General features: G+C 40.0%; 1 protein-coding gene across 1 annotated transcript in view; it reads right to left on the bottom strand.

Moving 5' to 3' along the window:
* atp8b1 (ATPase phospholipid transporting 8B1) overlaps positions 1 to 15,740 on the bottom strand; it is a gene marked incomplete in the record, with an annotated part of 31,215 nt that overhangs the window by 5,308 nt on the left and 10,167 nt on the right. Inside the window, 22 exon segments of the mRNA XM_014026611.1 lie at positions 78 to 206; positions 2,053 to 2,188; positions 2,321 to 2,396; positions 2,500 to 2,611; positions 3,396 to 3,560; positions 3,654 to 3,766; positions 3,882 to 4,070; positions 4,157 to 4,313; positions 4,584 to 4,627; positions 5,103 to 5,226; positions 5,340 to 5,424; positions 5,503 to 5,693; positions 5,773 to 5,861; positions 6,915 to 7,073; positions 7,636 to 7,718; positions 7,846 to 7,916; positions 9,465 to 9,537; positions 9,621 to 9,682; positions 11,016 to 11,114; positions 11,201 to 11,314; positions 14,251 to 14,348; positions 14,857 to 15,036. Of these exon segments, the coding sequence (XP_013882065.1) occupies positions 78 to 206; positions 2,053 to 2,188; positions 2,321 to 2,396; positions 2,500 to 2,611; positions 3,396 to 3,560; positions 3,654 to 3,766; positions 3,882 to 4,070; positions 4,157 to 4,313; positions 4,584 to 4,627; positions 5,103 to 5,226; positions 5,340 to 5,424; positions 5,503 to 5,693; positions 5,773 to 5,861; positions 6,915 to 7,073; positions 7,636 to 7,718; positions 7,846 to 7,916; positions 9,465 to 9,537; positions 9,621 to 9,682; positions 11,016 to 11,114; positions 11,201 to 11,314; positions 14,251 to 14,348; positions 14,857 to 15,019 (2,532 nt within the window).

Below are 15,740 nucleotides of genomic sequence, written 5' to 3'. Positions count from 1 at the left end.
AGCACCAAAACAAAGTGCGGAGATAATCAAACACCGCCGAGTTCTCTTGTGCCAAGAAACAAATGATTCCGTTTTACTTGTCGCATTTCTTTCTCCTTGTCGTCCATCGGTTGTCCGTCCTGAGGGTTGTTGGGAGCGGGTCGTTTTCCAAGACGTCGCAGACGAAGACGACGGCGTTTCTTCTTTTTCTCGTAAAGAATTTCATTCTGAGGAAAACAAAGGAAGTTCACAAGATGATTGTTATGTTTAAAATATGAAAGAAGCTCATAAGTTCAGACACATGGCTGAATTTTCTCTCTTTCCTTCTGTATAAAACAGGAAGTGACATCACAACTAAAGGACTATCTGGTGGGGATATCAGGACACAAAAACTGACAACTAGAGATTCAAACAAATCTAGTTTCACATGGTTCAGACATTCTTACAATCTGGACCTCTTCTTGAGACAGTTAAAACAATCATTTGTCCTCGTTAGGAAGGGACAATTCATCCCATTCTTAGACACTTCCTTCATGGATCAACAGATCAAAACAGCTGTTGGTGTTTTATTTTTAAAAAAGTTACATTAAAAAGGAAACCTTTTTGTCTTTGTGCAATTTTCAAAAAAAGCTTAAACCATTTGGTAAACAAAATGGTCAAAAATTGCAGAGTGAAGTCAGCAGACTCAACAGATGCTTCAGACAGCATTACCAAAAACCTTGGGATTTAAATGAGGCTGGGCGTTCATATTGCGCAATTATCAAGCATGTGAGGCAAACTGACTTCGAAGTATCTAAATATTGGAACCAACGACCACATGAGGGCACCCCAAGACAAACTAGACCAAGCAAGGACCATTGTATTGTGTACTAAACCTTACAGAACTCCATGACATACCATCCGAACACAGGTATTGGGAGTTCACTAAAGTGTAATTTGGACTCTTTGATTGGGTAGAGAATCAAAAACTTTCACACCTTCATTTGGTTTGACTCATTTTCAACTGGACTTTTTGAAAGTGGATCTAACTGTCTGGAAAACAGCTAGTTGTTGAGGGTGGTATGGCCTGAAACAAGCAGCCATCTATGACCAGGACCAAAAACTGAAATTCATCCCTTCAGCTGAATTGTTTACAATCAAAATGGAGCAACACCAAATGTATTCATTCACTGGGTTTCTGTTTGTAATTTGGTGTCATTTGCTCCGTTTAATTTGTTGGATTGTCTATTTGCACCTCAGGCACCTGTAGGTGGACCACACCAAGAGTCAACCAGGACTTTAATCGAGATCAGAGTTCACTTGTTTGGTTTACACCAAAGTTCAAACCTGCCCCAGCYAAGCAGATTATCCAAGGAAACAAACTGGTTAATTTAACCAAACGAACCTGGTGTGAAAACACCCATTTCATCCAACACCGTGTCTCAATAACTGGCATCAYTTGGACTATGAATTCAGGATAGATGGGGGACATTAACTCCTGAGCAGAAACTGCAAACCAAACGACATGTACCAATGACTGAATGAGTGAGTCATGGCTCTGCTTTACCACAAAAAACCTTTAAGCACTCATATCAACAAAGGGCATGGACCAATCCTGCCAATGTTGTGGAGACATCTTTGTTTCCTGCCGGCATCAAGGTTGCAAAGGTCACTGGCATCCTGCAGGTTTTACCCCTTTTGGACAACACCCAGGTTCAGTCCCATCAAACAAGACAACACAAGTCCACACCCCACACATCTGTCTATGAGCTGCAGACATCACTTTGAGGTTCTCCCCTGGTCTATCCAACAAGGGGTCAACCATGTCCCAGAACCAATCTACCTGACCTTGAGTRCCAACAGCTGTGGACTGACATGCCCCAGTGACTGATCAACACTTGTATTTAGGCCAAAGGGAGGCCAGACCCTACTGACCAAGGACAAGCAGTGTGCTCGTCAGGTAATCCTTGTACATTTCCACAGGTACAGCTTCRTTTCAACCGTTCTGTTAGGCCATCTAACACTGACTCTTAGTGAGAGTACTATGAAACAAAAGTAGTGTTGTTGAAGAGTTTCATGATAAATGAATCTAACCAGCCATCCTCCGGTGATGATGAGAGCATTTTTGCCAGATCCAGGAAAGAAAGGCTCCGAAGGTTTCTTTTTGCCTGCCCGAGTCATTGATTGAGGGTTATTTCTTCTGTTGGCCTGACGAATCCTCAGTTTCTCACTGCGGAACAAAAAAGAAATAAGTTTTAAATTTGTGTTTGGTAATGAAATTAAAAATATCTACAGTCCAAAAAACTTTTACAGGATACCTGAGGTAAAAAACTTTATCCAGAATAAATTGCACTGGACTTACTTGACATCTTCTCCATAGTGAATCTGCATGTCGTCGGTCAGAAGTGAGCAGGAGAATCCAATGTTTTCTGCCGTTTCTGGTGATACATATGAAAACTTGAAATATTTTTTCTGTATTTTCTTTATATTTTAGGTGTGTCGACTATGATTCAGCACCCTTTGCAGTGAAGTAGAAGTTACCTTTCTTATCTCCAGTCAGGACCCAGATCTTGATGTCAGCCTTGGCCAGTTTGGCGATGGTCTCTGGAACACCGTCCTGCAGTTTATCTTCAATAGCAGTGGCTCCGATCATCTAAAATTCAACCATTTCACATTTTTTTTAAATTTATGAATAAACTCCAATCTTCTTTCTGAACTCTTGTCTTTTTTTAGCTTGGCAGTGATGGGCACGGTTATGCTAATCGGCTAACAGCAAATAGTGAAACAATTGTTTGTTTGGAGGATTAGCTCTTTTARTAACTTTGAAAACCATTAAAAAGGACCAAGTAGCTTCCGCTAAYTTGAGTTTTGTCAAATTTAAGTCTGCTAACAGCTAACTACCAAGCTAACGTCAACAGGCTTGTGTCAGTCYCGCCAGTCTTCAGCTCAAAGAACACAAAGACATGACAGACTGACGGTCATCTTAGAGATTAGCGATTAGCTGTGTTAGCTTCTGCTATTTCAATTTTTTGGCATGTTTAACAATTTAGCGATAGTGAAGCTATACTTAGTTAGCGGATTATAAGTTAGCAAAGCTTTTTTGCTAACTTTAAAAGTTTTTAGCAGAACAATTCGCTTCCGATAAATTTGTTTGACAACTAAGTACACTAACAGCTAACATGAACAGGTTTGCGTCAGTTCCACCAGTCTTCAGCTGGAAGGAGATGAAAACATAACGCAAACCGAGTGTCACTCATCTTAGCGGTTAGCTGTTAGTGTTAGCTTCCACTAGTTTTTACTTGTTTCACTGTTCAGCGTTAGCATCTGCGCTTATTTTACATATCGGACATTACATTTCAAGTTAGCAGATAAAGAATTAGCAAAGCTAACTTTTTGGTTAGCTTGGTATAAAACCTGTGCAATTGTTTTCCACCCACCATCAGGTTGGTCTCGATCTCCTCGTACACCCGGTCCAGGGCGGCGTCTCGGTCCATCATGTTCAACTGGGCATCTTTGTATTTCCTGGACCAGGCCTCGTACTCGCTCGCACCAATGTCTTTGTAGCACAAGCACAGAGTCCGCAGGGTCTCGTTGGCAAACACCTACAAACGAATAAGTTACAGGTTGTTTGGTTGTTCGATGGTGGGATTCCTACAGTGGAGGTCTAAAGGAGAAACGGTGCAACGTGAACTCACATCCAAAGCACTCTGGGTAGTATCCCTGTGCCTCGTGTTTGGGGACAGTCGTTCGTAGATGACGGTGTCGGCTCCTTTGCAGTACAGACGAATTCGGCCGTCCGGGAACTTCACTGAAGGAACGAGACAAAAAGGGTGGAGCTTTAGAGTCTTGGCTCTGGATTTACAAACAGATCCGTCGTCCCGTCGCAGGCAGACAGAGAAGATAAGACGTTTTTGCGTTCTTACAGATGATAGACATGCGCTTGCGGTCGGAGTTGAAGTCGATCAGCGCCAACATTTCGTAGGTCGTCTCGTTTCCCATTTCCGAGATGGTGATGGTGTCCTGCGTACGGGACAGGAACACAAATCCAAAATTCCTGGCTGCGGTCACAAGGGCGCCCTCGTCTGGAGACGCAGCCTGGTACACCAGATCGCCTAAAACAAAGTACAAAAACACGAATATTAACAGAAATTCATACGGATTTAAGTTTTTCTTTGAGTGGTTTCTCTTTTTTTTTTACCCCCATTGCTTTCCACCATGACAGTGTGACAGAGGGAGAGCAGTTTGAAGAACTCCATGGCGTCTTTGTCCTTCTTAGATTTTACGTTTGCAACCAGGAAGTGATCCACAAACGGGAACTTTTTGTCAGCTAGGCGGTTCCAACCCCAGTCCACAGGCTAACAGAAGCAGGAAAATAATTATTTTATTTTGAATCAATTAGACAGTTCAGCTTTTATTAAACAGCAGTTTGTTGTAGCTGTGATCAGTCGGTATCTTAGTTTTATCTACTGCAGGTAAGATACTGCATCTATCAGCTCCTTAATAAAACTTTATCAAACATTTATCTAAGAATTTAAAATACAGCTGATAAAAGCTTTATTCAAGCATCGAGTCCCATGTCTCCATTTATTTTGATATATTTTATTAAGTCATGACTTTTGTTTTACCTTTATTTTTTCCAGAGACACTCCTTCAGCAGTGGTTGGATCACCTGTGAGAATAAAAAATACAATTGGAACAAAACTACAGATCTGAAATATTAAATACAGCAAAACATCTGTAAACAAAAATCATAGTTTCTTTTCGGTTGTTTTATCAATCAAACTAAAAATTTGTGTTCAAAATGCAGCTCTTTTTATAGAAATGACAGATGAATTTCAAAAGTTAGTGTTAGCCAATAAGTTAGCAGTTAGCCACACAGCTGCGCAGAGCTAGCACCACAGTTAGCTGCACAGTTGGCAGATTTCTAGATAATTACAGAAAATATATCATTTTAAATCATTCAATCAAATAATTACATATCACCTAAAAGTTGTCACTTTGAAAATAACAACTTTTTTTTGTACGGTAACTCCAAAGCTTGTTTGTAAATCACTGCAGGTCAGTTCGTACAGCAGTGGTAAACAAACTGCAGAAAACTTTTGTGTTTTTATTCAATAAAAAAAGTTTACTAAATAAATGGGTACCGTAGCTGCGCCCTGCGATGGAGCACTTCTTGAACTGCATGATGTTCTGCGTCAGAGTTCCCGTCTTGTCAGAGAAGATGTACTGGATCTGACCCAGCTGCTCGTTCAGGGTCGTGGTTCGAGCCTGGGGGGGGGGGTCGGGTCAATCAAACATAAAAATAAGCATAGGTTTGATTTTAAAATAAAACCAAAGTATCATTGTGTGTTATCGAAGCTTTGCAGGTAGATATTTGGCACCTTAGCTGGCGTGTCTTTCTCTTGGTAAAACATCTGCAGGTCCCAGTTGATGAATTTACTCTGACCCAGACGGATCACCTCCACGCTGCACAAACAACAAACTATTTCACCTTGAAGGATCCAAAGAGACGTTTGACGTCAAAACAAACTAAATTTCACCGACCTGACGTAAAGTGAAATGGGAACCATGGTGTTGAGGACGATGATGTACCCCCAGAAGCTGAGGAAGCCCCTGTAGTCGGCTGACTGGTTTTTACCGTCATACAGATACCAGGCCTTGGAGCCGATGTCCTCCTGCCAGAATCTGTTTCCGATGGCCAAACCAGCCGAGATCAGGACCAGCATCGCAAAGATCTACTCAGACAGAAAGCTACATTATATTTCATGAGTTCAAAATAAAACTGGACAACATCCAGACAGCAAAGAGTCTTACTGTATAAACCATGTAGTTCATCAGCTCGTCGATTTTGGTCCTCTTGAATCTGGTTTTTCCCCCGTTTCTCATAATTTTAGTGTCGGCTCCTAAAACAACAAAACCCTCGATAATAAACAACTTCTTTTTAATCAATGAGTGAAACACACACAGCTAAACACTGCTGAAACTGAACGGATAGGTAAATGTAGCAAAAAGCTAATAGAATATCAAAAAAGTAAAAGTTGAAAAAAYGTAGCTAAAATCACCAAAACTAGCTAAATGTAGCAAAAACCTAAATAAAAGCTAATGGCAGCAGGATAGCTAAAAGTCGAGAACAATGTAACTAAAAACATGGAAAATTAACCAAAAGTAACTAAAGGCAAGATAAAACTAGCAAAAGGCTAGCCAAAAGCTAAAGGTAGCAGATTAAAAGCCAAAAGTAAATTGTAATGTAGCTAAAAATCCCCAAAAGACTAGCTTAAAGTAGCAAAATCCTTGATAAAACTAGCAAAGGAAAAGCTAAATGTACAAAAAAGCTAGCTAAAAAGGCATGAATATAACAAAAGGCTAGCTAAAAACTAATGGTTGCATTATAGTTAAAAGCCCAAAGTAGAAAAATTGTAGCTAAAATCACTGCAAGACAAGCTAAAAGTAGAAATAGGCTGGGTAAAATGTAAATGTAACAAAACAATCGTTAAAGCAAAAGAATGGCTAAATAGGCTAGCTAAAAGTATCCATTTAATCAATTTAATTCAAATGTATCTTAATAATCCCAAAGATAAATTAAATGAGCAAAACATCAACAAATAAGCTAAAAGCTTCAGGCTAGCTAAATTAATTTATTAACTGTTATTTAATGGGGTAAATCCACTGAAATCCTAGTTCTCTTTAGCAAAGACGTCTGTTCCTGAAGGCGGCCGAACATGCATGTATTTAAATTAAAAAACTAAAAAGGTAGCAAAAATACCAATAGTCAAACTACAAGCTAAATGTAGCAGAATAGCTAACAGCCAAAAATAAAAGAATAACAAAACAAACAGCCGAAATGATGCATGAAAGGCAAAACCTACTAAAAACTAGCAGTTATAGGCTTGATAAAAGTAGCCCAACAGTAGCTAAAAAGCCAGAAGCAGATCTGATTGAGCCCACTTGGTTCAGACCTGCAAAGATGACGAGTCCATGACAGACATCGGTGTTTCGGACCTTGCAGCCTCGCAGCAGCATGTTGTCCAGTTCTAACGGGTACCGCTCCTGGCCCCACTGCATGGTCCCGGTGAATTTATCCAGACGGTTGTTCGGCTCCTCGCAGTCGATCAGAGCTACGAGACAGAAGAAAGGGACCAACGTGAAGCTGGACCAAACCCTCGAGGACAAACCAAATGTCTTCTGGAAACAAATCCTAATCTAAAAGTAGGAAAAAAACTAGCTATAAGCTAAATGTACCAAATGACTAGCTAAAACCTAAAAGTAACAGAACAGCTAAATGCACTACTTTTAGCTGAAATTAGCAAAAATGGAACAGAACACTTGCTGAAAGATGCAGAACACTAGCTAAGAGGAACAGAACACTAGCTGATAGGAGCTGAACACTAGCTAAAATGAACAGAACACTAGCTGAAATTAGCAAAAATGGTAGCTAAAACCCAATGACTAAAAGTAAGAACTAAAAGCTAAGTGTACCAAAAGACCAGCTAAAGGCAACAAAATAGCTGAAAGGACAAAACAAATAAAAAGCTAAAATGTAAACATAAGGAAAGACTAGCTAAAAGCTAAAAAGCAGCGGAATAGCAGCTAAAAATCTTACTTATTGTTTTGTTATTTGGTGATTTTTTTCCCTCTGTTTATGTTTAACACATTCAAATAAAAACAAAGTAATTTTACCATTAAACTGAGCGAGTTGTTGCTCCTCCTGAAGTCTCTGATCCGTCACCCGAAGACCCATCCTGAACTTCAGGTTGGTCTCTCTACAAGAAACAAACAAAAAAAAACTTTCCAAATAAAAAACAACATTCATCATGAATCTAAAATACATCAGAAAGTTTTTAATCATTGGGCTTTAAAAAGCACTAAAAATAAATAAACAGTTTTTACCCGTCGAGTTCGGCTGTTTCTACGTAACACAAGCTGTTAGGGTTGGAGCTGGATAACAACAGGATGTCAGCCTAAAAAAACAAACAAACAAAAAAACAAAAACACGTTTAAGTTTAGTCTGTTAACGGCTGTAGCCTTTAGCAACACATGCAAACTTAAGTACATGGTACAAACCGGCACAGAGCTGGTAAGAATCTTATTTTAGCTGATTTAATGACTCCAAATTCTTCAACTTCACCTTAAACAACAGCTGATGGTTAAAACTGGGGACACATTTGGTCCAATGGGACAAAGATCACAAACTCGTCAGAACTGGTTTCTGATTGGATAAATTTGGTGGATCCCTGAAACTCAACCTGACTGGTAATTAGCCTCCCGGATGTCATTGTTCCAAAAGTCGAAAAAAAAAAAAAAAAAAAAAATCAAGAAATGGACCAATTTCAATGAAAGGAGGTCAGACATCAGTCTGAAGCTTGTTGGTTGTAAAAAAGGCTGTCTCAATTCATGGGTTGCAGCCAACGTCGGCCACTTCTGTCACTGCCCCGCGCCGAAGGCTGTCCCAAATCGTAGACGCCTACACATGCCGCTGACAAAACAWCTAAAATATCAACTGTATCCGAGTATCCTACGTGGCCGACGGCCCATAGACTGTGGCCAACGTCGGCTGCAACCCCTGAATTGAGACACAACCGAAAAGTCTGACCTCAGCTAAACATTAGCATAGCATTGCTAACAAAAAACACTGCATGACAGAACAGTAGGTGCGTTTCCATTGCAAATGTGCGCAAAATTTTGTTGATATTCTGTTAATGTTGAAAAAACAGTTTCGCATCTGCGGTGTTTCCATTAAGTAAGAAATGCTGTTAAAGTGACGCGTGAATACGTTTGTTCTCGTGATAAGTCATTACAAACATGGCAGCAATGGATGTAAACACGTAGCATGTTGCTACCACGACACTAGCGCTCATCATCAGCCATCAGAGGAGACGTCGACATCTTATCGAGGCTTTTGAGGGACAAGCCCCTTATACCTGGGAGCGGCTACGTATGCTGTGTTTTTGGGAAATTGTAGTCGATGAATTTACTACTTTCTTTTACTACATCGGTGATTTTACTACTACTTCTACTTCCCGTTATCTTCTTCTTCGTCATCTTCGCCAGTAGAAACATCCGGTTGTTGATCATGTGACTCCGGTGATGCGAAAAAAGTGTTTCCATTTAAGTTTTGCGAAATACAACGTCCGAAAAACCACCTCATCCTACCGCTGAAAAACCATTTTGTTGAAAAACGTAAGTTTTTTCGAAATTGACGTGTTACCATTAAGCATGGTCTTTGGAAACGCAGCTTCTGTTACACCAAGCCAATGTTGTTAGCAATGCAATGTTATTTGTTGTTAGCATTGCTATGCTAATGTTTAAACAGAATAGTCATAGATCAATGATCAGTTACAGTAGACTGTACTGTATAACTTCAGCCAATTATTTATTAATATCCTGATGTTTACTGCGCTGTAAATCTTTGTCCTGACTCACTCACCAAGAATTCAAGATCAAGTTTTAAACCAGAAACAGGAAGTTGAACAAAGAAAGATTCCTTAGGGAAAAAAAAMAAATCCTACTGGAATAAAGTCGTTTTTCTTGAGGCGAACCACATCTCCAACCTGGATGTTCATCCATTTTGATTGTTGAAACCTGAACCGGTACATATAAACTCATCAGTTTTCAGGTCAAAACCAGCAACAAAACCAACCAAACTCTCAGCAACGTCTTCTGACCTTCCATTTAGAAGAACCTCACACTTCCTGTTGTTGATTTCTTTGTCCATCCTGTGTCGTGCCTGGGATTGGAAATAAATAAGAATAAGAAAACTTCTCATATGGGATGGGTGCCCTGCATTATACAACAGAATAGAGATGTTTCGCTTATGGAACCGTCTCACTCAGCTGCCAGACATCAGGCTGACCAAAATTTTTTTCTTTTTTTTAGTGGGACTCTTCTAATAATTATCCTAGGGCAAAGGAATTTGCTACATTGTTAACTACTTCTGATGTAAACTACATTATTTAAATAAACTGCAGTGCCATTTAAAACTATTTTAAAAACATATTTTTAATGACTTCAAAAAACAAAAACAATGGAAACAGGACATTTGTAGAAAACCTAAATTGAGAAGTTCCATTCAGTTTAAGGAAGAATATTGTACCGAACTTTATGTAAAATTAAATCTATCCCGAAAACAACGGTCCCTTTGTGCTCAGATCAGAACACGTAGCCTGCCCCAGGCAGTGGAAGTGGGTAGGTATAAAGGTCTCCCTGAAGAGGAGACAGTTTGTGTTCTTTGTGATCTCAATGTAGTGGAAGATGATTAGCATTTTATTCTCTGTCCTTTTCTCCGTTTGAATGTATAAATAGACATAATGCAGATGTACAGGGGTTAGACAATGAAACACCTGGTTTTAGACCATAACATTCTTTCAGACAGCTTCCTGTTGCGTCCACAGTTAATCCTGTTGGATGTGGTTGGTCCTTCTTGGTGGGATGCTGACATTACCCTGGATACTGTGCCTCTTGATACATCCCAAAGACTTGCTGTCTTGGTCACAGATGCACCAACAAGACGTGCACCAACAATTTGTCCTCTTTTGAACTCTGGTATGTCACCCATAATGCTGTGTGCATTGTAATATTTTGAGCCAAACTGTGCTCTTACCCTGCTAATTGAACCTTCACACTCTGCTCTTACTGGTGCAACGTGCAGTTAATGAAGATTGGCCACCAGGCTGGTCCAATTTAGCCATGAAACCTCCCACACTAAAATGACAGCTGTTTCAGTTTCACTGTCCAACCCCTGTATTTTGGTTGTGTGAGGAAAAGAATTTAAGTTGGATTTATGATAGGGAAATGTTTTCATTTGTTGCTTTTTTGTTTATAAAGCTGTGGAAAGAAGACAGCATGCTCTATACTGGATGAGTTTCCGATTGTGGTAATGATATTTTTTTGTGGGGCTTGTGATATGAATGTAGCCATCCTGTTATGTGTGGAGTGTCTTTATAAGCCATGAGGGCTGGGCACCAGAAGGTGCGTGACACTTACACAACACAGTCAGTGTTCCTGTTTCACTGTCAACACTGTCACTGCCTGTCAGTAAACTCCATCATTTAAGACCTCACCAGATCGTCCACSAGGTCTTTGATGGCAGTGATTCCCAACACGATGACCAGGGGGATCAGGGTGGTGTACCACGGCAGAGTGGAAATGTCTGGAATGACCTGAAACATACAAACAATAAAATATTCATCGGCCATTATTGGTGCTTTGTGTTCCGTACGGTAAACAAACGTTGCGTCAGACAAACCTGTAAGATGAGCAGAGCCAGGAAGTAGATGTTGGCCACTCTCTTGAACTGCTCGTACAGGTTCAGCGGCAGGAAGGTGATGACGTTGTATTTGTATGTCTTGATGGCATTGCTCTGGAAACACGACGTGGTGCGACATTAAAAAACAAACATTCAGGATTAAAGAACATCCAAATGATCAGAGTAAACCAAGGCAACAGGAATTCTTTGCTTCTCAAACAGAAAAGACCAACAAAGACCCCAATGACCAATTGATGATGGCGTTTTCCTGGGGTAAAGACGGGTTTGGTTATCAGACCAAAGTGTTTACGAAAGAGAAACAAATAGAACAAAAAAACACATCCAGTTTGAAAAGAACAGATGGTGAGTCACAATGCAAATGTTCGAATCGCGTGAAATGGATCGAAACGAGGACTGAAAGTCATTACTCCCAAAGTAACACAAAAAAACAGATTAAGGTTTCAGAGGCACACAGGGACAAATACCTTATTATTTTTTATTTATTTACTGTTATTTATCCAGGCAAATCCCACTGAAATCACAGATCTTTTTCAAGGGAGGCCTGGGCCTGAAGGAAACCTATAGTACATGTTTTTGGTCTGTGGGGGAAACCGGAGTACCTGGAGAAAACCCACGAATACACGAGGAGAACACGCAAACTCCACACAGGATTGAACCCAGGACCTTCTTTCTGTGAGTCATTGGTGCTAACCACTGAGCCATCGTGCTGCCCATCTTCATGTCTCCTGGTCTGATAAAGCTAAAATTCAACTTTTTGGCCATAATGTTCCCAACTGTGATGTACGGTGGAGGTGGCATCATTTGTACGGTGTTTTACTGCAGGAGGAACTAGTGGGCTTCAAAAAATGTTTAAATATTGAAGTCAGACAGGAAGTTAAAGCTTAGACGCAAATGTTTTTTTACTTTTAGCCTAAGGCATTTTGCACTACACTATCAAAAAACTGCTTCAGAAAATATTCGTAAACTTGTGATTTTGTATAAATAATAAAAGTGTTGTTACGCAGGCATTTAATAAAAACTAAATTGAGAATCCAAACCGACCTAAAACAGAAATTTATTCTCATTCAGATGGTTTTTTTAAATGGTGTTAATATGGTTTGTTTTCACTGGACGGTTTGTTCACATGCTTTAAGACGGTGCTCAAAGAGTCGCCTGGAGCTAAAGAGGTGAAGTCCTGCAGTGTGAAATCTGTTTTTTCTGTTTTAATGAGAAGAAAATCCCAACTCCACGTTTGTCTTAAAGACGTGTGTCATTTCTGAGAAGTGCTTTAAAATTTCCACCGAAGAATCTGCAAATTCAAATAAGTTTGCTCAGTAACCAAATGACCAATTTTACTAGATAGCACGAAAAGCTAACCCTTTAGCATACAGGATATATATTCAGTACTGTCAAAGCTAATGATGTCTAACAGCAGGGAAACTGACTGGAACCACATTTATCTCGTTTTTGTCAAGAATTTTGTAATTACTTCCACTGTTCAAGACACTAGACACACAATAGTAACCTGGAAGTTGAAGCTGTTTAAAGCTCCGCCCCCTCCACGTAAACAAACAGGACTTTTAACGTAAAACCCCATACCCTGAGTACACAGACTGTTACAAAATACAACATGGCTGCTCCCCGTAACCAGATCTGTGGCTTTCATTTCAATCACCAAAAGGAGGCGGGGAGACACTTCGTCCATGATCTTTGGGTAATGTTTGGGACAAGATACACAAATGTAGGACCATGTGATATTAGGTACACATGATGATATTGTTACAACTGTTGTTCAGGCTCTTTAAACTGACGCTGGTTCTAAAAAAATAAATGACGATTAAACTGGAGTGGGGCAAGTACAGCCTGGCAGCCCACCAGGATAATAATACACTGGGGGAAACACTGGCTGAAATTTTCAGGAAGAATAAAAAGCTAAAACTCAGTTGTTAAAGCCTAAAGGAGATAGAACACTAGCTAAAAGCCAACAGGTGCAAAAGTAAAAGTAGCAAAATGTGAGCCAAAGCTAGCAAAGGGCCAGTTCAATGTAGCAAAATATTAGCTAAAAGCTAAAATAAGGCAGAGCTAAAAGATAAAAGCACAAACCTGAAGATAAAAGCTAAAAATAAAAGTCAGAAAAAAATGCAGCTAAATGCAGCAGCTAAACTAAGACACAGTAAAAGTTAAAAGTGGCAATAAATTATCTAAAATCAAAAAATAGGAATAGGCAAGCTACATGTATCAAAAGTAAACTAGCACGTAAAGTAGCAAAAAGCTAAAAGTAGCAATTCTAACTAAAAGTATCAGAATGGGAGCTAAAAGCTAAAGGCGGCACAATGAAACAGAAGTACTGTTGAAACTACAGATGAAATTTAGCGGTTATGCTAATTCTGGCACATTTATTTTCACAGAATATTGATTAATGTGCATTGTCTTTTTAAATAAATAAAATGAAATGAAAGTACAGCCATTAGCCAAAGCAGATTTTTAACTGAAACATTTTCAGGGGAACTGAATCTGTTTATGTACAGTATTTCAATGGGAAAAATGTTGATAAAGTTAAATATTCTTAAAAGTATAAAAACCACAAAAAGCCCAACTTTATAGCACCTCTCTCTTAAATAAGCCAAACATTAGTACAAAATATGAACAAGTTTAGTTGCAAAATAAAAAAAAGAAAGATGTATGGAAAAATAATGTTAATGCTGACTCAGAGTTCAAACAAGGACTGGATCTGGACTGAACAGCATTAAAAACAACCCTGAGACATCTGTCCTCAGGTCTCCTGCCGTGTCTAATGTGTCTCCTAGTGATAAAAGTCGGTTCAACTGGATGATCAGGTTTCAGCTTCCACAAAGGCCATTAGACCCAGCCTCAGACATGAAACACTCCTGTTCTACAGCTGTTGAAAAACTTGAAACACGCCACTCAGCTGGGGGGGTCCAGCCAGAGTCCTGACTAATCTAATCTCTGGTCTGAATCTCTTCTGAACTCACTGCAGTCCGTTAGTTTCACAGGTTCTGGTCTGAAGGTTTGTGAGGAGCTGAACTTACGGAGTATCGGCTCTTCTTTATGCACAGAAAGATCTTTTTCTGGAACTCGGGCAGCTGATGGTACGCTCTGTCGTTCGCCTTCACCTTCCAACCGACCTCTGAAAAACATCAGTCAACAAACGATGGTGACAAACATCAGTCAACAAACGATGGTGACAAACATCAGTCAACAAACGATGGTGACAAACATCAGTCAACAAACGATGGTGACAAACATCAGTCAACCAACGATGGTGACAAACATCAGTCAACCAACGATGGTGACAAACATCAGTCAACCAACGATGGTGACAAACATCAGTCAACAAACGATGGTGACAAACATCGAACAAACGATGGTGACAAACATCGAACAAACGATGGTGAAAAACATCGAACAAACGATGGTGAAAAACATCAGTGAACAAAAGATGGTGAAAAACATCAGTGAACAAAAGATGGTGAAAAACATCAGTGAACAAAAGATGGTGAAAAACATCAGTGAACAAAAGATGGTGAAAAACATCAGTGAACAAATGATGGTGTACATGAACACATGAAGATCACTCTCAAGTTAACTTGAGCTCAGATCTTAAGACAGAAAGGATCTGAATAAAAAGAACAAACCATGAGGTCTTGTTTCCACGGGGGGCTGAGGGGCTTGTGGCGGCCTCTCATCTTCACTTTCCGAGGTCTCGTCCAGCTCGTCGTCGGTCTCATCGTCGCTGTACGGCATGACCTCATCGTTGGGTCCCAGGGAGCCCTGGGAGTCCACACGCGGCCGATTCATCTTGGCGCCTCCGGTTTCTGAGAAATATAAAATATAGAAATTCATCAACCAATCTCCATCTTATTTTATAGATCTTATTGCTCCATATTTTCCTAACAGAGCACTTCGCTCTATGACTGCAGGTTTACTTGTGGTTCCTAGAGTTTCTAAAATGGGAGGCAGAGCTTTCAGTTATCAAGTTTCAACTTCCAGTTTCTGTCTGTGAGGCTGACACTCTGGCTACTTTAAGATTTAAGACTTTCTTTTCTGATAAATCCTACAGTTAGGGCTGGTTTGGGTTTCCTGAGTTATCCTTTAGTTCTGCTGCTATAAGCTTAGGCTACTGGAGGACAACTGACCACACTACCTCACTCTGCTGTTTTCTTTACTTGCTCTACTCTCCATGTTTGAAAACTTCTATCATCAACATGCTTTTCTTAGTCTTTCACCCCATAGAAACTACACCTGGACCACAGGAACCACGACTGGACCACAGGAACTACACCTGGACCACAGGAACTACACTTGGACCACAGGAACTACACCTGGACCACAGGAACTACACCTGGACCACAGGAACTACACCTGGACCACAGGAACCACGAACGGACCACAGGAATGATGCATGTTCACGATTGGATTTGTAATTATTTATACCATTAACATCTAATTATTTGTCTTTCACCCCATAGAAACCATACCTGGACCATAAGACCCTGCTTAAACTATAGAACCATACCTG

This window comes from Austrofundulus limnaeus, unplaced genomic scaffold (genome assembly GCF_001266775.1).
Source record: "Austrofundulus limnaeus strain Quisiro unplaced genomic scaffold, Austrofundulus_limnaeus-1.0 Scaffold572, whole genome shotgun sequence".
NCBI classification, from domain to species: domain Eukaryota; kingdom Metazoa; phylum Chordata; class Actinopteri; order Cyprinodontiformes; family Rivulidae; genus Austrofundulus; species Austrofundulus limnaeus.
The sequence above is the reverse complement of the archived record's forward strand: the minus strand, read 5'-3'. Positions and strand labels throughout refer to the sequence as shown.